The sequence below is a fragment of the Heterodontus francisci genome, chromosome 8 (genome assembly GCF_036365525.1).
Source record: "Heterodontus francisci isolate sHetFra1 chromosome 8, sHetFra1.hap1, whole genome shotgun sequence".
Classification (NCBI taxonomy): Eukaryota; Metazoa; Chordata; class Chondrichthyes; order Heterodontiformes; family Heterodontidae; genus Heterodontus; species Heterodontus francisci.
In genome coordinates this window covers 130,972,890-130,998,944 of record NC_090378.1, presented here as the reverse complement: position 1 = coordinate 130,998,944, position 26,055 = coordinate 130,972,890, and the positions used below count along the sequence as shown (strand labels likewise).

Here is a 26,055-nt window from a genome sequence, read left to right as displayed (position 1 = left end):
GCTACAGCAGCTTAACTGTTACCCAGTCCTGCACTGCATTGCTGCATCTTCCTTCATTATTCTCATTGAGAGTTTATTGAAGAGCAGCTAACACTGGACTGAGCTTTCTGCCAGGACAGGGGTGATGTATTCATAGTGTGCTGTCTTCTGATGAATGCAATGAGGACTTAACAAATGGAAAGATACCACAGGATATGGGTGCTCTCCTCAGGTGCCAGTTTAGTGCGTTAGCTTGGAGGGGAGCCCCTCCAGCTTTGATTTGTTTTGAGAGCTGGTTACATTTACATAGGATGTGAATCCAAGTACTGGCAGTAGGTCCCTCTGCACTTGTGGATGTTCAGTTCTTAGCCCTGTGCTGCACACTGACTATAAACTGTCTTCTTAAGCCCGTCACCCCTGCCTCTTTCACCTTCACTTTGAGCAACAAGTGCAAAGAACTCACGGACCTCTTAGATAGTTACAAAGTATTTGCAGCACAGAAGCAGGGCATTTGGCTCAATGGGTCCATGCCGGTGTTTATATTTCGCACGATTCTCCTTCCAACCTTATTCATCAAATCCCTTCTCTTTCTTTTTGTTTATATAGCTTCCTCTTAAGTGCATTTATGCTAGTTGCCGCAACTTGCCATTAAAATTGAGACCAATTGTTCAGTGGCCTCTGCTGTTTCCCCTTCATCCCCTAGCCTAAGGTTCCCCCTGCCCTCGCCCTGAACTTGTGTCTTCCTCTGATTTCTCTCAGATGTCTATGTCCTCTCCAAGTTCATCTTGTCCATGAGAACCACATCCTGCTCGAACAATCCTACTCCCACTAAACTGCTGACCACCCAACTTCCCTTCCTAGCTCCCAAGTTAACTGATTTTTGTTAACAGTTCTGTCTGTCCGGGTATGGTCTCTCTTCAAAGCTTCCATCATCACCTCTCTTCAAAAAAAAGTCCCACCCCTGACTCCTCTGTCCTTGCAAATCACCACCTCATCCCCCAAACACACTTTCCTTTCAAGTGTTGCTCACCTTCCAAATCCGTGCCTATCTTAGCTGCAACTCCCTCATTGGATATCTGCCTTTTCGTGGTACTAAAATGGTCCTTATCAAAGTCATGGATGACATTGTGTTACTGTGACTATGGTAAACTATCCCTCCTCATCATTCTCAACCTATCTGTTCCAGACCATTACCACTCGTTGCGCTGTTGACCACACCATCCTCCTCCAATGCTTCTCCACTGTTGTCCATCTCGGTGGGACTGCTCTCACCTGGTTCCATTTTTATCTGACCAGTCATAACCAGGGAATCACCAGAGGTTCTTGGATATGCACTGCAAGTGCAGTAACCTGCAAGGTTACTGACCACATGCTGGAAAGTGGGATTAGGCTGGATGGCTCCTTGTCAGCCGGCACAGGCACAATGGGCCGAGTGGTCGCCTCCTGTGCTGCAAATTTCTTTGATTCTATGATTGGCTGGTGGTGCAGGGACTTGGAGGCATAGATTTGAGGTTTTGGGCAGGAAAAGGTGGGGGGGGGGGGGTAATGTGGGGGAGCACCTTTCTTGTGTGGCGAGTGGTAATGACCTGGAGCTTGCTACCTGCGGGGCTGGTAGAGGCGGAGATGATCAATGATTTTGGGGGAAATTGGTTGGATACTTGGGGGAAGTGGACTTGTGGGGCTGCAGGGATGGGGCGGGGGAATGGGATTGGCTTTATTGCTCTGCAAGGGTCCAGCGTGGACTCGGTGGGCGAATGGGCTCCTTCTGTGCCATTGTGACACTATGACAAGCTGCCCCTTGGTGTCGTCATCCAAAAGCACAGAGTTAGTACACTGACGGCACCCAGTTGTACCTCACCATGACCTCTCTCGACCCATCCGCTGTCTCTATAAATTGTCACTACTTTTCAGACATCCAGTACTGGATGAGCAGAACTTTCCTCCAACTAAACATTAGGAAAGCTGAAGCCACTGTCTTTGGTCATCAACGCATACTCTCTACCCTAGCTACCGACTCCATCCCTTAGCCTGGGACCTATCTGAGGCTGAACCAGACTGCCTGGGTGGCGCAGTGGTTAGCACCGTGCCCTCACAGCTCCAGTGACCCGGGTTCAATACTGGGTACTGTCTGTGTGGAGTTTGCAAGTTCTCCCTGTGTCTGCGTGGGTTTCCTCCAGGTGTTCCGGTTTCCTCCCACATGCCAAGGACTTGCTGGTTGATAGGTTAATTGGCCATTATAAATTGCCCCTAGTATAGGTAGGTGGTAGGGAAATATAGGGACAGGTGGGGATGTGGTAGGAATATGGAATTAGTGTAGGACTAGTATAAATGGGTGGTTGATGGTTGGCACAGACTCGGTGGGTTGAAGGGCCTGTTTCAGTGCTGTATCTCTAAACTAAACTAAACTAAAAACAGTGCAGGAAATACTCAGCAGGTCTGGCAGCATCTATGGAGAGCGAAGCAGAGTTAACGTTTCAGATCTGTGACCGTTCATCAGAATTGGCAAACTCTTTGTAATCTTTCTGTCGTATTTGACCCCAGATGAACTTCTGACCACAAATCCACACCATCACTAAAGACCACCTATTTCCACCTCTGTAACATCGCTTGACCTCGCCTCTGCCTCAACTCCTCATCTGCATCTGTTGAAACCCTCGTCCATGTCTTTGCTACTTCTAGACTTGACTATTCCAAGGCACTCCTGGCCAGACTTTCATCTCCATCCTATATAAAATTGTATTCATCGAAAACTCTGCTCATAACCTAATTCACGCCAACTCCTGTTCACCCATTTCCCCTGTGCTCGCTGACCTACATTAGCTCCAGTTTGACCGCCTCAGTTTTAAAATTTGCATCCTTGTTTACAGCTCCTTCCATGGCCTTACCCCTCCCGATCTCCATAATCTCCTGCAGCCGGATAACATTTTGTGATCTCTGAGCTCCTCCTCTTGTGCACCCCGATTTTCATCGTTCTACCATTTGCAGCTAAGCCTTTAGCTGCAAAGGCTGCAAGCTCTGGAATACCCTCCCTAAGTGTTCTGTGTCTCTACCTCTTTTTTTAAGACACTCCTTAAAGCCTATCATTTTGACCAAGCTTTTGGTCAGACGTCTTAATTTTGTTTTTAATCAGTCATGGATGTAAGCATCACTGGCAAGGCCAACATACATTTCCCTTGAGTAGGTGGTGACCTTTTTGAACCACTGGGTGTCAGTACACCCACAGTGCTGTTCGGGAGGGAGTTCCAGGTTTCACCCAGCAACAGTGAAGGAATGGTGATATAATTCCAAGTCAGAATGGTGTGAGACTTGAGGAACTTACAGGTGGTGATGTTCCCATGTGTCTGCTATCCTTGTCCTTCCAGCTGGTAGTGGTCGTGGGTTTGGAAGGTGCTGTCGGAGAAGACTTGGTGCATTGCTGCAGTGCATCTTGTAGATGGTACACACTGCTGCCACTGTGCGTCGGTGGTGGAGGGAGTGACGATCAAATGGGCTGCTTGATCCTGGATGGTGTCGAACTTCTTGAGTGTTGTTGGAGCTGCACACATCCAGGCAAGTGGAGAGTGTTGCATCACACTCCTGACTTGAGTCTTGTCTATGGTGGACTGGCATTGGGGAGTCAGGAGGTGAGTTACTCGCTGCAGAATTTTCAGTTTCTGGCATCTTATAGCCACAGTATTTATATGGCTGGTCCAGTTCAGTTTCTGGTCAATGGCACCCCAGGATGTTGATAGTGGGGTACTCATGGATGGCAATTGAATGTCAAGGGGAGATGGTTAGATTCTCTCTTGTTGAAGATGGTCATTGCTTGCCACTTATCAGCCCAAGGATATTGTCCAGGTCTTGCTGCATCTGAACTGCTTCAGTACCTCAGAAGTTGCGAATGGAACTGAACATTGTGCAATCTCCACTTCTGACCTTATGATTGAAAGAAGGTCATTGATGAAGCAGCTGAAGAAGGTTGGGCCTAGGACACTACCCTGAGGAACTCCTACAATGATGTCCTGGAACTCAGATGATTGACCTCCAACAACCACAACCATCTTCCTTTGTGCTCAGTATGACTCCAACCACTGGAGAATTTTACCCTGGATTCCAACTGGCTTCAATTTTGTTAAAGCTTCTTGGTCAAATGCTGCCTTGATGTAGAGGACAGTCACACTCTCCTCATCTCTGGAATTGAGTTTTTTTTTGTCCATGTTTAGACCAAGGCTGTAATGAGGTCAGAAGCCGAGCGGCCCTGGTGGAACCCAAACTGAGTATTGTTGAGCAAGTTATTGCTGTGTAAGTGCTGCATGATGCACTGTCGATGACACCTTCCAACACTTTGATGGAGAGTAGACTGATGGGGCAGTAATTGGCCAGATTGGATTTGTCCTGCATTTTGTGTACAGGATATAGTTGGGCAATTTTCCACATTGCCGGGTAGATGCCAGTGTTGTAGCTGTACTGGCACAGCTTGGCTAGGGACATGACAAGTTCTGGAGTATGTTGATAGTCCAACTAGGGATGGGGCCGTACTGGACCTGGTATTGGGGAATGAGCCCGACCAGGTGGTCGAAGTTTCAGTAGGGGAGCATTTCGGGAACAGTGACCATAATTCCATAAGTTTTAAGGTACTTGTGGATAAGGATAAGAGTAGTTCTCGGGTGAAGGTGCTAAATTGGGGGAAGGCTAATTATAACAATATTAGGCAGGAACTGAAGAATTTAGATTGGGGGCGGCTGTTTGAGGGTAAATCAACATCTGACATGTGGGAGTCTTTCAAATGTCAGTTGATTAGAATCCAGGACCAGCATGTTCCTGTGAGGAAGAAGGATAGGTTTGGGCAACCTTGGAAAACGCGGAATATTGTGAGCCTAGTCAATAAGAAAAAGGAAGCATTTGTAAGGACTAGAAGGCTAGGAACAAACGAATCCCTTGAGGAATATAAAGACAGTAGAAAGGAACTTAAGCAAGGAGTCAGGAGGGCTAAAAGGGGTCATGAAAAGTCATTGGCAAACAGGGTTAAGGATAATCGCAAGGCTTTTTATAGATATATAAAGAGCAAGAGGGTAACTCGGGAAAGGGTTGGCCCACTCAAGGACAGAGAAGGGAATTTATGTGTGGAGCCAGAGGAAATGGGCGAGGTACTAAATGAGTACTTTGCATCAGTATTCACCAAAGAGAAGGACTTGGTGGATGATGAGCTGAGGGAAGGGAGTGTAGATAGTCTCAGTCATCTCATTATCAAAAAGGAGGAGGTGTTGGGTGTCTTGCAAAACATTAAGGTAGATAAGTCCCCAGGGCCTGATGGGATCTACCCCAGAATACTGAGGGAGGCAAGGGAAGAAATTGCTGGGGCCTTGACAGAAATCTTTGTATCCTCATTGGCTACAGGTGAGGTTCCAGAGGACTGGAGAATAGCCAGTGTTGTTCCTTTGTTTAAGAAGGGTAGCAAGGATAATCCAGGAAATTATAGACCGGTGAGCCTTACATCAGTGGTAGGGAAATTATTAGAGAGGATTCTTCGGGGCAGGATTTACTCCCATTTGGAAATAAACGAACTTATTAGCGAGAGGCAGCATGGTTTTGTGAAGGGGAGGTCGTGTCTCACTAATTTGATTGAGTTTTTTGAGGAAGTGACGAAGATGATTGATGAAGGAAGGGCAGTGGATGTTATCTATACGGACTTCAGTAAAGCCTTTGACAAGGTCCCTCATGGCAGACTGGTACAAAAGGTGAAGTCACATGGGATTAGAGGTGAGATGGCAAGATGGATACAGAACTGGCTCAGTCATAGAAGACAGAGGGTATCAGTGGATGGGTGTTTTTCTGAATGGAGGGATGTGACTAATGGTGTTCCGCAGGGATCAGTGCTGGGACCTTTGCTGTTTGTAGTGTATATAAATGATTTGGAGGAAAATGTAGCTGGTCTGATTAAGTTTGCGGACGACACAAAGGTTGGCGGAGTTGTGGATAGTGATGAGGATTGTCAGAGGATACAGCAGGATATAGATCGGTTGGAGACTTGGGCGGAGAAATGGCAGATGGAGTTTAATCCGGACAAATGTGAGGTAATGCATTTTGGAAGGTCTAATGCAGGTGGGAAGTATACAGTAAATGGCAGAACCCTTAGGAGTATTGACAGGCAGAGAGATCTGGGCGTACAGGTCCACAGGTCACTGAAAGTGGCAAAGCAGGTGGATAAGGTAGTCAAGAAGGCATACGGCATGCTTGCCTTCAACGGTCGGGGCATAGAGTATAAAAATTGGCAAGTCATGCTGCAGCTGTACAGAACTTTAGTTAGGCCACACTTAGAATATTGCGTGCAATTCTGGTTGCCACACTACCAGAAGGACGTAGAGGCTTTGGAGAGGGTACAGAAGAGGTTTACGAGGATGTTGCCTGGTCTGGAAGGCATTAGCTATGAGGAGAGGTTGGATAAACTTGGATTGTTTTCACTGGAACGATGGAGGTGGAGGGGCGACATGATAGAGGTTTACAAAGTTATGAGTGGCATGGACAGAGTGGATAGTCAGAAGCTTTTTCCCAGGGTGGAAGAGTCAGTTACTAGGGACATAGGTTTAAGGTGCGAGGGGCAAAGTTTAAAGGGGATGTGCGAGGCAAGTTCTTTACACAGAGGGTGGTGAGTGCCTGGAACTTGCTGCCGGGGGAGGTGGTGGAAGCAGGTACGATAGCGACGTTTAAGAGGCATCTTGACAAACACATGAATAGGATGGGGATAGAGGGATACGGACCCCGGAAGTGCAGAAGATTTCAGTTTAGGCGGGTGTCAAGATCGGTGCAGGCTTGGAGGGCCGAATGGCTTGTTTCTGTACTGTTTTTTGTTCTTTGGACACTGACCGTTTCCTCATGACCCTGTGCTCTGATAGTGAACACTGACCGTTTCCTCATGACCCTGTGCTCTGATAGTGAGCACTGACCATTCCTCATGACCCTGTTCTCTGATAGTGAACATTGACCGTTTCCTCATGGCCCTGTGCTCTGATAGTGAACACTGACCGTTTCCTCATGACCCTGTGCTCTGATAGTGAACACTGACCGTTTCCTCATGACCCTGTGCTCTGATAGTGAACACTGACCATTTCTTCATGACCCTGTGCTCTGATAGTGAGCACTGACCATTCCACATGACCCTGTTCTCTGATGGTGAACACTGACCGTTTCCTCATGGCCCTGTTCTCTGATAGTGAACACTGACCGTTTCCTCATGACCCTGTGCTCTGATAGTGAGCACTGACCATTCCTCATGACCCTGTTCTCTGATAGTGAACACTGACCGTTTCCTTGATTAGAGATACAGCACTGAAACAGGCCCTTCGGCCCACCGAGTCTGTGCCGAACATCAACCACCCATTTATACTAATCCTACACTAATCCCATATTCCTACCAAACATCCCCACCTGTCCCTATATTTCCCTACCACCTACCTATACTAGTGACAATTTATAATGGCCAATTTACCTATCAACCTGCAAGTCTTTTGGCTTGTGGGAGGAAACCGGAGCACCCGGAGAAAACCCACGCAGACACAGGGAGAACTTGCAAACTCCACACAGGCAGTACCCGGAATCGAACCCGGGTCCCTGGAGCTGTGAGGCTGCGGTGCTAACCACTGCGCCACTGTGCCACCCCTCATGACCCTGTGCTCTGATAGTGAACACTGACGGTTTCCTCATGACCCTGTGCTCTGATAGTGAGCACTGACCGTTTCCTCATGACCTTGTGCTCTGATAGTGGGCAGTGTCACTGACCGTTTCCCTTTTGCTCTTTCACAGCCCTATCTGTTTTGAGATGATTGAGGAGGCACATATGACAAAATGTGGTCACAGTTTTTGGTAAGTGCAACCCGTTGCCTGATGTACAAGGATTTTAAAGTCTGTTCTTCACAATTTACTAACTTGATTGTTTCTTCAGTTTTTCATGTTTGTATTCAAAATAATGGGAGAAGATCATTGGGTAAAATTCGGCCCCAAAAACCTCGGTTAATTGGGATCAGTTTTTAAAAAGTTATTTGCTAATAGCTAAAAGTTAAGGAAAGCAGCAAAGCATTTAAAAATACAGTGAAATGAAATAAAACCCACAACTGGGTTATGGGCGGCACAGTGGCGCAGCCTCACAGCTCCAGGGACCCGGGTTCGATTCCGGGTACTGCCTGTGTGGAGTTTGCAAGTTCTCCCTGTGTCTGCGTGAGTTTTCTCCGGGTGCTCCGGTTTCCTCCCACAAGCCAAAAGACTTACAGGTTGATAGGTAAATTGGCCATTATAAATTGTCACTAGTATAGGTAGGGAAATATAGGGACAGGTGGGGATGTTTGGTAGGAATATGGGATTAGTGTAGGATTAGTATAAATGGGTGGTTGATGTTCGGCACAGACTCGGTGGGCCGAAGGGCCTGTTTCAGTGCTGTATCTCTAATCTAATCTAATCTAAACTGTTTACAATTCATGGGCATAACCGTTATAGGATTCTCCATCAGACTGTCACAGCATTTTTATATAGAAACTCATCGGCGAACCCATATTTATTATTTGTGGTTGCCATAATGTGGAATGATAAAGTTTACTAGAAATTATTCAGAGGGGGTTCATTTTGATGCTTTTAGTAAACAGTGCCTTGGTGTGTGATGCAAGTCAGCCTTTGACGACCCTTGTCCTTGAGAGGACTCGGTGTCGTCACTGTGTCGGTTTCTTGCTGCACTTGCTCCATCTCTAACTAGGAATGAAGAGCCTGGTGTTTTGTCCTTGCAGTAAAAATCCATGTCCCCTTAAAGAAAATCCAAAGATTGCAGCCTTTGTTTATTATCTGACTGAAAATCAGATGGATCACATCAGCATGTGACATGGATACTGAGGGGCTGATAATGTGCTGCAGCTACATTTCTAGATCTGACTTTGTTAAGGAAACAATAGGAAACTGCGGTGCTCCTTCCACACAACTAATCTGTTACCTGCAGCTGACTTCCAGGATTTTCCTTGGGAACTGATTCTAGAGTGATAAACCACGAGGGTAAATGAGGGGAACTGAAGCATTAGGTTGAGTGTGTTCAATGGGGAGGGGATTGAATACTCTAACTTGTTGCATGATCTTTTTCCAGCTATAAATGTATTCGACAGAGCCTAGAGGTCAGTAACCGGTGCCCGAAGTGCAACTATGTGATCGATAATGTCGATCAGCTGTACCCCAACTTTCTAGGTAAGTCTCTGGTAGTGAGACGGAATTGGTCAAAGTGGCAGTAAGGCTGATCATTCTGAACAAAGAAAGCAGTAAACTGAGCTTTGTTCTTTGTTTATTGTTCAAGCTACATATACCAGAGAACAGACAGGAATGCACAGGTACCATACAAATTTCACAGCCTTCACCAAAATTGGCATGCTGCAGCGATCCTTCATCAAATGAGTTTGGACAGATTTAATCAAGTGTGTATGAGACAACAACACAAAACTGCCCACAGTAATAATTGACACAAGTATGGCAATCCAGAGTCTGTGTTGGTATGGGAATCTTCCATTCTCCAAATCAAGATGACCAGTGTCATCAATAAAATGGAGTTACAATAGAGATTCAGCTTCAGCCCTAGCAAAGTGACACACTGATCTCCAGGGGTGATTCAGTCTGAAGTTGAAGCACGTCGTTCCACCTACCTTGGGACTGTTTGGGACAGTGTGGAGAGAATTTTGCAGTATCTAACCCACGCTGCACTGGGTAGAGGTTTGGAACTCTATTTTGTAGCTGCAATTGATGGCAGTATTTGATAGGACAGCATAGAGGGAGCTTGACTTAATCTAATCCCTTCTGTACCTGCACTGGGAGTGTTTGATGAGACAGTGTGGGGGGGGGGGGGGGGGGAGTTTACTGTGGAGGAACACATGAGGCCATTTAGTCCTTTGCGCATTTTTAAAATTCTTTCATGGGCTGTGGGCATCACTGCCTAGGCCAGCATTTGTTGTCCATCCCTAATTGTCCTTGAGAAGGTGGTGGTGAGCTGCCTTCTTGAACTGCTGCAGTCCTTTGGGTGCAGGTACACCAACGGTGCTGTTAGGAAGGGAGTTCCAGGATTTTGATCCAGTGACAGTGAAGGAACGGTGATTTCGTTCCAAGTCAGGATGGTGTGACTTTGGGAACACCACCAACTGCAAGTTCCCTTACATCTGCTGCCCTTGTCCTTCTAGGTGATAGAGGTCGTGGATTTGGAAGGTGCTGTCGAAGCTTGGTGAGTTGCTGCCGTGCATCTTGTATATGGTACACACTGCTGTCACTGCATCAGTGGTGGATGGAGTGGATGTTGAAGGTGGTGGATGGGATGCCAGTCAAATGGGCTGCTTTGTCCTGGACGGTGTCGAGCTTCCTGAGTGGTGTTGGAGCCGTACTCATCCAGGAGTATTCCATCACACTCCTGACTTGTGCCTTGTAGATGGTGGGCAGGATTTGAGGTGTCAGGAGCTGAGTTACTCGCAGCAAAATTACATAGGAACAGGAGTAGGCCATTTGGCCCAATGAGCCTGCTCTGCCATTCAGTACGATCATGGCTGATCATCCACTTCAGTGCCTTTTTCCCATGTTATCCCCATATCCCTTTATGGCATTGTTATTTCTGTCAATCTCTGTTTTAAATATACTGAATGACTGAGCTTCCACAGCCCTCTGGGGTAGAGAATTCCAAAGATTCACAACCCTCTGAGTAAAGAAATTTCTCCTCATCTCAGTCCTAAGTGGCTTTCCCCTTACTTTGAAATTGTGTTCCTGGTTCTAGACTGTCTAACCAGGGGAAACATCTTACCTGCATCTACCCTGTCTATCTCTTTAAGTATTTTGTAAGTTTCTATGAAATCACCTCTCATTCTTTGAAACTCTAGAGAATACAGGCCAAGTTTCCCCAGTCTCTCTAGATAGGACAGTCCCACCATCCCGGGAATAAGTCTGGTGAACCTTTGTTGCACTCCCTTTATGGCAATAATATCCTCCCTAAGGTAAGGGGGCCAAAACTGCACACAGTACTCCAGGTGCAGTCGAACCATGGTTCTATACAATTGAAGCAAGACTTCACTACTCCTGTACTCATCCTCTTGCGATAAAGGCTAACATACCATTAGCCTTCCTAATTTCTTGCTGCACCTGCATGTTCGCTTTTAGTGACTTATTGACGAGGACACCCAGGTCCCTTTGTGCATCTACACTTTCTGATCTCTTAATATTTAAGAAATACTCTGCACATCTGTTCCTCCTATCATAGTGGATAACCTCACATTTTTTCACATTATATTTGATCTGCCATGTTCTTGCCTACTCACTAAGTCTGTCCAAGTCCCCTTGAAGCAGCTTTGCTTCTTCCTCACAACGCACATTCCTACCTAGTTTTGTGACATCTGTGAACTTGGAACTATTACATTTGGTCCCCACATCCAAATCATTGATATATATTGTGAACAGCTGGGACCAATGAACTGATCCTTGCGGTACCCCACTAGTCACAGTCTGCCAACGCGAGCATGAGCCGTTTATTCCTACTCTCTGTTTTCTGCCTGTTAACCAACTCTTAATCCATGCCAGTATGTTACCTCCTATCCCATTTGCCTTAATTTTGCTAACTGACCTCCTGTGGGAGACTTTATCAAAAACCTACTGAAAATCCAAGAATACTACATCCTCTATCAATTCTGTTAGTAACAACCTCAAAAAAACTCCAACAGGTTCATCAAAGATGATTTCCCATTCATAAATCATGTTGTCTCTGCCCAATCAGATCATTATTATCCAAGTGTCCATTTATAACGAACAGATTCCAGCTAATCCCCCACTAATGTAAGACTAACAGGTCTGTAGTTCCTCGCTTTCTCTTTCCCTCTCTTCTTGTGGGGTGACATTTGCTACCTTCCAGAATCTATAGAATTTTGGAAGATGATCACCATTTCCCAGCCTCTGACCTGCTCTTGTAGCCACAGTATTTATGTGGCTGGTACAGTTCAGTTTCTGGTCAATAGTAACCCCCAGAATGTAGATAGTGGGGGATTCAGCAATGGTAATGCCGTTAAATGTCATCCAGGCCAAAGCCCATTTGATTGGCATCCCATCCACCACCTTCAACATTCACTCCCTCCACCACCGATGCGCAGTAGCAGCAGTGTGCACCATATACACGATGCACTGCAGCCTCCTTCAACAGCACTTTCCAACTGATTCCCTATTATTGAAGATGCTCATTGGCAGTTGTGTGGCATGAATGTACTTGCCACTTATCAGCCTAAGCCTGAATGTTGTCCAGGTCTTGCTGCATGTGGACACGGACTGCTTCAATATCTCACGAGTTGTGAATGATCCTGAACATCGTACAATCATCAGCGAACATCCCCGCTTCTGACTTTATGATTGAAGGAAGGTTATTGATGAAGCGGCTGAAGATGGTTGGGCCTAGGACACTAATCTGAGGAACTTCTGCAGTGATCTCCTGGGGCTGAGATGATTGACCTCCAACAACCATCTTCCTTTGCGCTAAGTATGACTCCAACCAGCGGAGCATTTTTCCCGGTTCCCATTGACCTCAGTTTTGCTAGGGCTCCTTGATGCCATACTCAGTCAAATGCTGCCTTGATGACTAGGGCTGTCACTCTCGCCTCACCTCTGGAATTCAGTGTTGCTGAGCCACTATTGTGTACTTGCTACCCTCAGTGCCAATTGGTGTTCAACATGGAGAAACACTGATTCATCAGCTGAGGAAGGGCGATAGGTGGTCATCATAAGGAGGTTTCCTTGCCCCTGTTTGACCTGATACCATGAGACTTCATGGTTTTGGGAGTGAATGTTGAGGACTCCAAGGGCAGCTCACTGTTGACTGTATATCACTATGCACTCACACTCTGCTGGGTCTGCCTAACTGGTGGGGCAAGACATACCCAGGGATGGTGATGGTGTCTGGGATATTGTACGGTGTGATTCTGTGAGTATGTCTGTCAGGCTGTTGCTTGACTAGGCTGTGGGACAGCTGTCCCAATTTTGGCACAAGCCCTCAAATGTTAGGAAGGACGTCTTTGCTGGGTCAACAGGCTTGGGGTTGCTGTTGGCATTTTCAATGTCTAGGTCGATGCTGGGTGTTCCATCCAGTTTTATTCCTTTTCTGTGTAGCGGTTTTGTGCAAATGAGTGGCTTGCTCGGCCACTTCAGAGGGCATTTCAGTGTCAACAACATTGCTGTGGGTTTTAGTTTAGTATACAGCACTGAAACAGGCCCTTCGGCCCACCGAGTCTGTGCCGACCATCAACCACCCATTTATACTAATCCTACACTAAGCCACATCCCCACCTGTCCCTATATTTCCCTACCACCTACCTATACTAGGGGCAATTTATAATGGCCAATTAACCTATCAACCTGCAAGTCTTTGGCATGTGGGAGGAAACCGGAGCACCCGGAGGAAACCCACGCAGACACAGGGAGAACTTGCAAACTCCGCACAGGCAGTACCCAGAATCGAACCCGGGTCCCTGGAGCTGTGAGGCTGCGGTGCTAACCACTGCGCCAATGTACCGCCCATAACCCAGTTGTGGGTTTTATTTCATTTCACTGTACTTTTAAATGCTTTGCTGCTTTCCTTAACTTTTAGTCACATGTAGGTCAGACCAGGTAAGGACGACAGATTTCCTTTCCTAAAGGACCAGATGGGTCTTTACGTCAATCAATGGTAGTATCATGGTCGCCATTGCTGAGACTAGCTTTCAATTCTGAATTTCCATTGATTAATTGAATGTTTATTAATTACTTGATATTAAATTTCACCAGCTGCTATGGTGGGATTTGAACCTGGCCCGAGTAGTAGCTTGGGTTTCTGAGTTACTAGTTCAGTGACATTACCACTATGCCACTGTCTCCCCATTCAATGAGATCATGGCTGATCTGTGACCGAACTCCATATACCTGCCTTTGTCTCCTATCCCTTCGTACCTTTGAATATCAAAAATCTTAGCCTCAGATTTAAAATTAACAATTGTTGTTTGCAGAAGGTGGTTCCAAACTTCTACCACCCTTTGTGTTTAGAAATGTTTCCTAATTTCACTGCTGAACAGTTTAACCATAATGAGCGGGAAAAAACAAAGTGACTCGTGACAACGCAGCCCAGAGCTGACAACATCAGAGCGACCCTAGCTTTGCACATGTGCAGAATGGGCTTTTGCTGTCAGTATGGTGCTGCGCAGACACAGCCTGCGTCAGCACCTGGCTTGCTAGGACGAATTCCCGCATGTACGCGAAAGCATCATTTGTGTACTGCAACGTCTGCTTGCCACTCACTGCCCGCCTTGCCACTTCTCCCCCCTTGGCCACTCACTCCACGCCCCCCCCCCCCCCACCTACCTGTGGCCACTCGCTCCCGGCCTCACCGCTTCCTGCCTTCTGCTCTGCCTCCCCACTCCCTCCCGCGATCGCCACCTTTCTTCTCTGCAGGGTGGAAAGTGGGGGAGGGAGAGAGTATGACAAGGTAGGGAGGGGAGGGAGACTGCCAGCGGGACTGAGTGGGGAACAGAAGCGGGTGGGAGGGGGGAGCAGAGGCTGAGCAGGAAGGGATGAAGTGGCAAGGCATGGAGCAAGCGGCGAGCAGACGCGTGCAGGAGCGAGTGGGGTACTGTTGGGATCTTCTTCTTTGGCCTCTTTGTCTCGAGAGACAATGGGTAAGCGCCTGGAGGTGGTCAGTGGTTTGTTGGGATCAAGGTGGCAATTGTAACTATTGTGGGCATTTGGGTTTCACTGGTTTTTGTTTGAGATAACTTGAGCAGTGCCATCTTTACTACTGGGAGCTGCCAAAAATGTTGCAGACAGTGACGTTTCAATGCAGGACTAATTGAATTTTTTGATGAAGAAATAGAAGGTTGATGAAGGGAGTGTGTTGGATGTTGTTCAGTTCAGTTCAGAGATACAGCACTGAAACAGGCCCTTCGGCCCCCCGAGTCTGTGCCGACCATCAACCACCCATTTATACTAATCCTACACTAATCCCATATTCCTACCACATCCCCACCTGTCCCTATATTTCCCTACCACCTACCTATACTCGCGGCAATTTATAATGGCCAATTTACAAGTCTTTTGGCTTGTGGGAGGAAACCGGAGCACCCGGAGAAAACCCACGCAGACAAGTGTTTGACAATGTGTCACATAAAAGACTGGTTAACAATATTCAGGCTCATGGGATAGGCGGGTCACTGTCAGCTTGGATAAAAAATTGGCTTAAGCACAGAAAACAGTGAGTAAATGGTTGTTTTTCAATCTGGACGATGGGCGGCAGTGGTGTTCCTGAGGGTCAGTACTAGGATCACTGCTTTTTTGATATATAAGTAAATGACTTGGATATTGGAATGTAGAATAGAATTTCAAAATTTGCTGATGTCAAACTTGGAGGAGTGGCAGACAGTGAGGATGATACAAGTCGCCTGCAGCAGGACATAGCTATCTAGCAGAATGGGTAGAGAAGTGACAGATGGCATTTAAAAGACAAGTGTGAGGTGATGCATTTTGGCTGAAGGAATAGGGAGAGGCAATAGACTTAATGGCAAAGTTCTAAAAAGTGTGCAGGGACAGAGAGACCTGAGGGTTCATGTGCATCGATCTTTGAAGGTGACAGGGCATATTGAGGGTAGTTAGTAAAGCATATGGGATCTTGGGCTTTATAGATAGAGGCATTGAGTACAAAAGCAGGGAGGTTATGCTGGACCTTTATAAAACTCTGGTTAGGCCCCAACTAGAGTATTGCATCCAGTTCTGGTCACCACACTTTATGAAGGATGTGAGGATCCTGGAGAGGGTGCAGAGGAGATTTACCAGAATGGTTCCAGGAATGGGGACTTTTAAGTACAAATTAGGTTGGAGCAGCTGGGGTTGTTCTCCTTGGAGCGAAGGAGATTATGGGGAGATTTGATATAAATGCGCAAGATTGACAAGTTTAAATAAAGTTGACAGAGATGTTTCCATTAGCTGATGGTAGAAGAACTGGGAGACACAGATTTAAGGTTTTGACATTGACGTTCCAAGTTAATGTTTTGAGTCGGATATGAGTCTTCAGAATCCTTTTCCCAGTTCTGATGAAAGGTCACTGACCTGAAACGTTAACTCCATTTCTCTCTCCACAGATACTGCCTGACCTGAGTATTTCCAGCATTTTCTGTTTTTACCTCTTTCCTACTCTGAGTTAGAGTTATACAGCATAGAAACATGCCCTTCGGCCCATCGTGTCCATGGCAGCCATCAAGCACCTATCTATTCTAATCCCATTTTCCAGCACTTGGCCCGTAGCCTTGTATGCAATCGCATTTCAGGTGCTCATCTAAATACTTCCTAAATGTTGAGAGTTCCTGCCTCCTCCACCCCTTCAGGCAGTGCGTTCCAGATTCCAACCACCCTCTGGGTGAAATTTCTTTTTCCCCAAATCCCCTCTAAACCTCCTGCCCATTACCTTAAATCTATGCCCCCGGTTATTGACACCTCTGCTAAGGGAATACGTTTTTTCCTCTCTAACCTATCAATGCCCCTCATAATTTTGTATACCTCAATCATGTCCCCCCTCAACCATCTTTGCTCTAAGGAAAACAAACCTTGCCTTTTCAGTCTCTCTTCATAGCTGAAATGCTCCAGCCCAGGCAACATCCTGGAAAATCTCCTCTGCACCCTCTCCAGTATAATCACATCCTTCCATAGTGTGGTGACCAGAACTGTACACAGTACTCCATCTGTGGCCTAACTAGCGTTTTATACAGCTCCATTATAACCTCCCTGCTCTTATATTCTATGCCTCGGCTAATAAAAGCAAGTATCCCCCTATGCTTTCCTAACCACCTTATCTACCTGTGCCTTCAGTGATCTATGGACAAGTACAGCAAGGTCCCTCTGATCCTGTGTACTTCCGAGAGTCCTACCATCCATTGTATATTCCCTTGGCTTGTTAGTCCTCCCAAAATGCATCACCTCACACTTCTCAGGATTAAATTCCATTTTCCACTGCTCTGCCCATCTTACCAGCCCATCTATATCATCCTGTAAGCTAAGGCTTTCCTCCTCACTATTTACGACACCACCAATTTTCGAGTCATCTGTGAACTTACTGATCATACCTCCTATATTCACATCTAAATCATTAATGTACACTACAAACAGTCAGGGTCCCAGCACCAATCCCTGTGGTATACCACTGGTCACAGGCTTCCAATCGCAAAAACAACCCTCGACCATCACCCTCTGCCTCCTGCCACGAAGCCAATTTTGGATCCAATTTGCCAAATTGCCCTGGATCCCATGGGCTCTTACCTTCTTAACCAATCTCCCATGCCAGACCTTATCAAAAGCCTTACTGAAATCCATGTAGACGACATCAACTGCTTTACCCTCATCTACACATCTAGTCACTGTCTCGAAAAATTCAATCAAGTTTGTTAGACACGATCTCCCCCTGTCAAAGCCATGCTGACTATCCCTGATTAATCCCTGCCTCTCCAAGTGGAGATTAATCCTGTCCCTCAGAATTTTTTCCAATAGTTTCCCAACCACTGAAGTTAGACTCACTGGCCTGTAATTACCTGGTTTATTCCTGCTACCCTTCTTGAATAATGGTACCACATTCGCTGTCTTCCAATCCTCTGGCATCTCTCCTGTGGCCAGAGAGGATTTGAAAATTTGTGTCAGAGCCCTGCATTCTCCTCCCTTGCCACACATAACAGCCTGGGATGCATCTCATCTGGGCCTGGGGATTTATCCACTTTTAAGCTCGCTAAAACAGCTTCCCTTTCAATGCTAATATGATCAAATATATCACAACCCCCCTCCCTGATCTCTACACCTACATTGTCCTTCTCCATAGTGAACGCAAATGAAAAGTAATCATTTCAAACCTCAGCTACATCTTCCAGCTCCACACGCACATTGTTACTTTGGTCCCTAATGGGCCCTACTCTTTCCCTGGTTATCCTCATGCCCTTAATATACTTATAAAGTACTTTGGGATTTTCCTTTAACTTGCCCGCCAATGTTTTTTTAAGTCCCCTCTTTGCTCTCCTAATTACTTTTTTAAGTACCCCACCACACTTTCTATACTCCTCTAGTGCCTTTGCTGTTTTCAGCACTCTGAATCTGCCATAAGCCTCCTTTTTTTCCTGATCCAATCCTGTATCTGACTTGACATCCAGGGTTCCCTGGACTTGTTGGTCCTATACTTCACCTTTATGGGTGACTCCCACTGGTCTGATGTAGACTTTCTTACAAGTAGTTGCTCCCAGTCCACTTTGGCCAGATCTTGTTTTATCATATTGAAATCGGCCTTCCCCCCCCCAATTCAGTACCTTCATTTCCGGTCCCTCTTTATCCTTTTCCATAACTACCTTAAATCTTAGAGTTATGGTCACTATCCCCGAAATGCTCCCCCACTGACACTTGTACCACTAGTCCGGCTTCACTCCCTTGGATTAGGTCCAGTACCGCCCCTTCTCTTGTAAGACTTTCTACGTACTGGCTCAAAAATCTCTCCTGTATGCACTTTAAGAATTCCACCTCCTTTAAGCCTTTTGCACTAAGACTATCCCAGTTGATACTGGGGAAGTTGAAATCCCTGACTATTATTACCCGATTATTTTTACACCTCTCTGAGGTTTTCCTACATATCTGCTCCTCTATCTCTCCCTGACTGTTTGGCAGCCTGTAGTACACTCCCAGCCAACTGATTGCCCCCTTTTTGTTTTTAAGTTCTACCCTTATGGCCTCATTTGAGGAACCTTCTAAGATTTCATCCCTCCTTACTGCAGTAATTGACTCCTTGATCAACAGTGCAATGCCACCTCCTCTTTTACCCCCTCCCTTGTCTATACCCTGGAATATTGAATTGCCAGTCATTCCCTTCCCTCAACCATGTCTCTGTGATAGCAACAATATCATATTCCCATGTGTTAATCAACGCCCTCAATTTATCTGCCAATGTGGTCCACGGCAACTGGATTCTCCCCCTCCTCCTCCCTCTCCATTTAAGCTAGTTCAAGATGACCACACCTTCGCACCAGGTAGACAACTCCTCTATAGCCCCGTCCCCTCATTCTGACAGCTTTCTGCTCCAATGTCCTGTTGTCTGCATTCGGTCCGTCTTTCTGATGGTCTTTATCCTTCTTGTGACAGGTAGCAATCAGTTTCTGCAGATCTTCATTCTCTATCTCAGCTGGGTTCTCCTTACTCTGCATGCTGTCAGTCACAGCAACTCTTTTCTGATCCTGTGCCCTTCTACGAGGTGTGACTGAGATCTGGAGCAAACTGTCCAGATACTGCTCCCCTTCCTTTGTCTCCAACTCACCCAGTCCAGTGAGCTGGAGAGATTTGAGACTGAGACATCTGCAGATATGTTTGCTCAGGACAGTCTCACTCTCCACAAACTCCCACATACTGCAGTCCAGACACACAACCTGCACTGCCACATCTTGTTCTCGGTTACATACAGATTAAATTTATTTATCTTTAAGGCTATATAACTATTTAGGTAAAACACACGTGCTCACCACTAAAACTCTAACCAACAAACTGAATATTTCCTTGTAACTTCTCTGCTCCACACACTGTGCTCACTAGGATGCCACTTTTTCAGTTTTTCCCTGTATTTTGTCTGCTGCTCTGCTTCCCGAGAGGCGCTCTGCTACCGGCTCTCGAGCACTGTTTCAACAAACTTAAACAAACCTCTGCAAGTCTTAAAGGCAAAAAGTAGCATCTCCTTTCCCCCCCCCCCCCTTTGCACCGAATTCCTACTCATCAAATTCTAAACTTCTCACTCTGACTATGCACTGTTAAAATTCCGATCTGTGGTTAAGCTCTGTGCTTTAGCTTGGGTTGGAGTACATGCTGTACCTGTTACGGTTTTTAGACACTACTGTTTATCTAATTCATGCTCTATCTACCCTGGGTGTGTTTGGGGCAGTGTAGAGGGAGCTTGACTTTATGTCTAACCCATGGTATATTTGCCCTGGGAGTCTTTAATGGGATAGTGTAGGGGGAGGTTTACTCTATCTAATCCAGGCTGTATGTGCCCTGGGAGTGTGGAGAGTAAACTAATCTAATCCATGCTGTACTTGCCCAACAAATGTTTGGCACAGTATGGAGGTAGAATTTCAACAGTGCTGTACCTGATGTGGGAGCATTTGCTGGTAGTGTACAGGGAGCTTCACTCAGTATGTAACCTGTGCTATACGTGCCCTGTGAGTGTTTGATGGGAATAGTGTAGCGGGAGCTTTACTCTAACTAACCCCATGCTGTACCTGCGCTGGGAGTGTTTGATGGGACAGCATAGAGGGAGCTTTACTCTGTCTCTATCGACGATGCACTCGAGCCCCTGCGGTGCCCACTGGTCGCGGAAGGCCTCAAGCGTACCGGCGGACACCGCATGCTCCTCCAGGGACACCCGGGCGCGAACGTAACCGTGGAAGAGGGGCAGGTAATCGGAGGACGGACCCCCCGACGGCCCGCAGCCTGGACCTGTGAATTGCCACCTTAGCCAGGTCCAGGAGCAGGCCGACGAAGAGATCCTTCTCCTGGCCCACGCCCTCCCACACCGGGTGCCCAAAGATCAGGAGCGTGGGACTGAAGTGCAGCAGAATGAGGAGCACCCTCTTCAAATACTCAAACTGGGGCTGCAACCTCGCACACTCCATATATACATGGAACACGGACTCGTCCAGGCCGCAGAAATTGCAGGTGGCCTGGGGGTCTGTGAACCTACTTAAAAGTCTATCGCACGGGACTGCCCTGTGCAACACCCTCCACCCCAGGTCCCCGATGTAAAGGGGGAGGACCCCAGCGTAGAGACCTCCATCGGGGTTTCCCTTTGCTGCCAGTTGGCAACACGGACCACCAGGGCGTGCCCGGCGGCTGATGAGGGCAAGGAAGTGGAGAGTGTTGCCGAGCAGCACGTACAGTAAACCCCTCCGCACCAGTTGGAATGGCACAGAGAGCATTTCCGAGAGGCGGCTCGGTTTGTGCGGGACGGGCTCCCGAGGAGAGTTTCGGGTCCTGGGCCGGGGGTCAGCTCGGCCGGGAGTGCTCTGCGCTCCCGAGCCTTCTCGTCACCCACAGCTGAACTTTATTGCGGTAACCCCTGCATGCCGCGAGGAAATCCCAGAGTTCCGCTGTGGGGATGAACGGAGACTTGGTAGGAGGCACGAGGGACTCCACCTCACTGGCAATGGAATCAAGGTCGTCCTCCGTGCTCCACACCGAATCCCCATCCTCCTCCGGGTCGGCACCACCAGCCGCCGACACACCCACCACACACTGTGGGGTGGACATCCATCCACGCCAGCTGGTCCCGCCTCCGTCACGATCCCAACCCCAGGATCGGTAATGGAAGAATCCTGTCTGGTTTCTAGGATGGAACTGGAGCCTGTGGATATCAGCGGTTCAGGACCCCCCTCCCCCTCCGTCCCCAGGCCAATGAGTGGTCCAGGAGAGATGGAAGTTCCCGACTCCGGAAATCTAGCTAGTGCCGGGACCAGAGGCGGAGAGAGGAGGCCATCTCCTGTCCCACCAGCACCCACAGACCCAGCAGTTGGGGCAGATTTTTCAATTGTAACCGGGTTGGGTGTCTCCTGGTTGGTGGTGGATTTTGGCTGGGAGGGCCGACCCTTTGGGGCCTCGTCCTCCCCTCCACTCAGGGCACCTGACCCAGTGGCAGTGGAAGAATGGGAAGCGTCCCCAGGCTCCCCTACTACAAGCATGGCTCCACTTTCGTCCTTCAGGAGGGGCCTCATGTACAGGGGCCTCCCCCTCCCCTGGATCTTGAGGGGTAGGGAGCTCCTGCCCAGACTTTGCAGCCTTGATGATGGTGGTGGTAGGGGAAACATGGGGACCTGAACCAGGAGACAGCTCCCCTTCAACAGATGGGTCCTGCACCTCAGGGCCCTGTGTTAGCTCCGTGGACGGTGCCTTCTCCTCTTTTTCCCAGTTGTGCGCGGAGGCTCAGAGACCTCCACCTCCACACCCTCTTTTTTTAGTTTCTCTGGACCTGAGCCCAGCCCTGGAGCAGGTGGAATCCCTGGGAGCGGGCCTTGGGCAGAGTTCAGGCTCAGGTTGTGCCACGGTATTCAGGGGATGCGCCTCTTGATTATTTTTCCTCTGCGTCTTCCTTCCACTTGGACGGGTAACTCCTGCTCCCCACCGGAGGCTGTGAAAACCAAAGCCTCCGGCACTGACTGACTGGTGTCTGGTGGAGATGTAGGGAGAGTGGGAGGAGGTGCAGCGACGCCATCCTGGGCTGCCGAGGTGGAGTTGGCGGCCGGGAGGTTGGGGCAGTTCTTACGAACATGTCCCACCCCCTTGCAGACATGGCACCGCGCCCCGTCCGAGGTCCAGAAGACTCGGTAGGCCATCCCCTGGAGCTCCACATTGAAGTTGCCTTCTGTGACCACCTCCCACGCCAGCTGCATAAATAATTGGCGGCAGAAGGCGTACACATGCCGGAGGCTGTTCTCCCGAAGTCTGAGCGGGACTGGGGTGAGCCCCATCTTTACCTCCCCCAGATGGTGCAGGTGGGGAAGGAGGAGCTCGCCAGGAATGAAGGGCGGGATATTTGATAGAATGACCCGTTACGCAGTGGCCTCCAGGGAGTCCACTGGCAGAAAGGACCCGCCCACGGCGAGCCCCTTGCTCAGGGCAAGGGACACCGCCCGCTCGGTCTTCAGGAAAAACATTGCCTTCCCGTACATTTTTGAGTCAGCAACAATGGCCGAAGGGACGCCAACCTCAGCCATTGCCTTCACGCATGCCTCTATTGACACATTGGGGTGGACGTAGCTCTTGACCCCATGCTTCGATGTTATCAGCGCAAACGGTGACGAGGCAACAAGGAGAGTGGTGGAAGGGAGAGAAGAGCTGCGAGGATGTTACTGTTCAATTGGAGCACCTTGCAAGTCTACAGCTCAACCTTTCAGTTAGGAGAGGGTTTTTCGCCCGGGTCGGCTAGAGCTGCCCGGTTCTCTCCCTTTCCTGCTGTTGTATAAAGATTTTCTTCAGATGGGCGGCTCGAGCCGTCTTAAGCACACAGTTGGGGGTGGGGAGGGAGCCCCTTTTGTGCAGGATGGAAGGTGAACACGAGCAAATACAGGGGCTCCCTATTGAATTTGGCAGCCCCACCCCTGGATCTTCCGGCACCTCCTCTCTCCCCCAACAGTCCAAGCAAAAAACAGTTCTCTGGTGCTCCAACACCCACCTCCAAAATGACTTGCAGGTCTTCTTACTCCTTGAAAAAGTGCAACAGTACCATAGTTAAAGTTGTAAATGCAGCTCTCTCCACTCTGCTGTCTCCTCTCCAGTTACTCCACTCTCTCCCCTCTAGTTGCAGTGCTGTACCTGTCATGGGTGTGTTTGATGGAACAGTGTAGAGGGTGCTTTACTCTGTATCTAACCCCGTGCTGTACCTGTCCTGGGAGTGTTTGATGGGACAGTGCAGAGGGTACTCTGTAGCCTTGCCCACATAGTCGCCGTAGAGGTGTTTTGGTGTGCTATTCAACGCGTGTTATAAGGGGCAAAGCCTGTTCTCCAATGTATATTGTACGGTGAACTCAGAACAAGGTTTAGTTTAGTTTAGAGATACAACACTGAAACAGGCCCTTCGGCCCACCGAGTCTGTGCCGACCATCAACCACCCATTTATACTAATCCTACACTAATTCCATATTCCTACCTCATCCCCACCTGTCCCTATATTTCCCTACCACCTACCTATACTAGGGGCAATTGCTAATGTCCAATTTACCTATCAACCTGCAAGTCTTTGGCATGTGGGAGGAAACCGGAGCACCCGGAGGAAACCCACGCAGACACAGGGAGAACTTGCAAACTCCATACAGGCAGTACCCGGAATTGAACCCGGGTCACTGGAGCTGTGAGGCTGTGGTGCTAACCACTGCGCTACTGTGATTAAAAATTTTGATTAAAATTTTGATTAAAATTTGTTGATTAAAAATTTTGGTTGCAACTTTGGTAATTATTTCCTGTTTTCATGTAGTTAACGAACTAATCCTGAAACAGAAGCAAAGATCTGAAGAAAAGCGATTAAAACTCGAACACCCAGTAAGTACCAATGGGCGTTACATAAAGTGCCTGAGCTGTGATGTCTGTACTTGGCGCGATAGAGAAATTATTTGGACTCGGGAATTGGAGGTATGGTGTCAATTTTCAGATAATGAAGGGAATACTAAATTGAAGGGTATAGATAATGGGGAGGACTGCACCACAATACAGGAAGATGCATACAGGCCTGCAGGTATTGCATTCCTCTGACTTTGCTGCTTTTGTCCTTGGTGGTAGTGAGAGAGCTCGAAGGTGTTGATGATATAAGATTAAAGTCCTACACGATTATTGCATTACCTTTGTTACAAGCTCCTTACTTGTTGATGAATAGTCTGTCCAATGGTATAATGGGAATAGTGGGATACGGTCCCCGGAAGTACAGAAGGTTTTAGTTTAGACAGGCATCAAGATCGACGCAGGCTTGGAGGGCCGAATGGCCTGTTCCTGTGCTGTACTGTTCTTTGTTCTTTACTGTTAAGGAGACTGTAAACTACTTCCACCAGTGTTTTCTTACTCTTGTTCCTTATTTCCACCCATATTGATTCTGTTTGCCAAACTTGGGAGCCAAGATTCTTTCTCACTAATGTCCTTATGTCATCCTTTACTATCAGGGCTACTCCTCCTTTTCTATTCTGTCTGTCTTTTTGAAACCTTGGAATATTTATTTCCCAATCATGGTCACCTTTTAACTATCTCTGTATAGCATTTGGACCTAAACCATTCATGTCTATTCATCTATTTTGTCACAAACACTTTGAGCATTCTGATATAATTTACTTTTAACCTTTATTCCCTGATTTGACCTTATTCACTGATGAGAGAAAGATCCTAATAATAGGAACAGGAGTAGATCATACGGCCCATCGAGCCTGCTCCACCATTCAATACGATCATGGTTGATCATCAGCCTCAACTCCACTTTCCTTCCCGCTCCTCATATCTCTCGATTCCCTGAGACATCAAACATCTATCTATCCCAGCCTTAAATATTTTCAACAATGGAGCATTCACAACCGTCTGTGGTAGGGAATTCCACAGATTCACAACCCTTGGAGTGGAGTGATTTCTCTTCATCTCAGTCCTGAATGATCAGTCCTTATCCTGAGACTGTGCCCCCGTGTTTTAGATCCCGCAGGCAGGGGTAACAATTTCTGTGCCTACGCTATCAATCCCTTCAGAATATTGTATGTTTCAATGAGATCATCTCTCGTCATTCTAAACTCGAGAGTATAGACCCAGTTTACTCAGCTTCTCATCATAGGGCAACCCTCTCAACCCAGGGACCAATCTAGTGAACCTTCGCTGCACTGCCTCCAACGCAAGTATACCCTTCCTTAAATATGGAGACCAAAACTGCACACGGTATTCCAGATCACCAAAGCTGTGTACAAATGTCGCAAGACTACTTTATTTTTGTACTCCAATCCCCTAGTAATAAAGCCCAACATGCCATTTGCCTTCCTAATTGCTTGCTGTACCTGCATGCTAACTTTCTGTTCCTTGTGTGAGCATACCCATGTCCCTCTGAACATCAACATTTACAGGTTTCTCACCTTTTAAAAAATAATTCTGCTTTTCTATTCTTACTACCCCCAAAGTGAATAACCTCACTTGCCCATATTATAGTCCATCTGCCACCTTGTTGTCCACTCATTTAACCTGTCCTCACAGCTTACATTCCCACCTAGCTTTGTATCGTCAGTCTAATTAGATACATTACTCTCGATCTCATCTAAGTCATAAATAAAGATTATAAATAAATGAGGCCCTAGCACTGATCCTTGCAGCATTTCTCTAGTCATAGCCTGCCAATTTGAAAATGCCCCATTTATTTCTACTCTCTGCTTCCTGTCCGTTAACAAATCCTCGTTCCGTGCTAATATATTACTGCATTCGTCCTCACTAATCTACACCAGCGTACCATTCTTAATCTACCCCATTCGCCCTCACTGTAATCTACACCAGTGCCCCGTTCGCCCCTCACTGTAGTCTGCACCAGTGCCCCGTTCG

The 26,055-nt window shown here is 47.5% G+C and overlaps 1 protein-coding gene across 4 annotated transcripts in view; it reads left to right on the top strand.

Moving 5' to 3' along the window:
- Positions 1 to 26,055, top strand: part of cop1 (COP1 E3 ubiquitin ligase) — a 173,041-nt gene that overhangs the window by 21,887 nt on the left and 125,099 nt on the right. For 3 of the 4 annotated variants that reach the window (XM_068038008.1, XM_068038007.1, XM_068038006.1), the window contains exons 3-5: positions 7,759 to 7,818; positions 9,077 to 9,174; positions 23,981 to 24,045. In XM_068038008.1, coding sequence (XP_067894109.1) covers positions 7,759 to 7,818; positions 9,077 to 9,174; positions 23,981 to 24,045 — 223 coding nt within the window. Of the gene's footprint in view, positions 1 to 3,341; positions 3,529 to 7,758; positions 7,819 to 9,076; positions 9,175 to 23,980; positions 24,046 to 26,055 lie in introns of all 4 variants that reach the window. The other variant, XM_068038009.1, reaches the window with a different exon arrangement.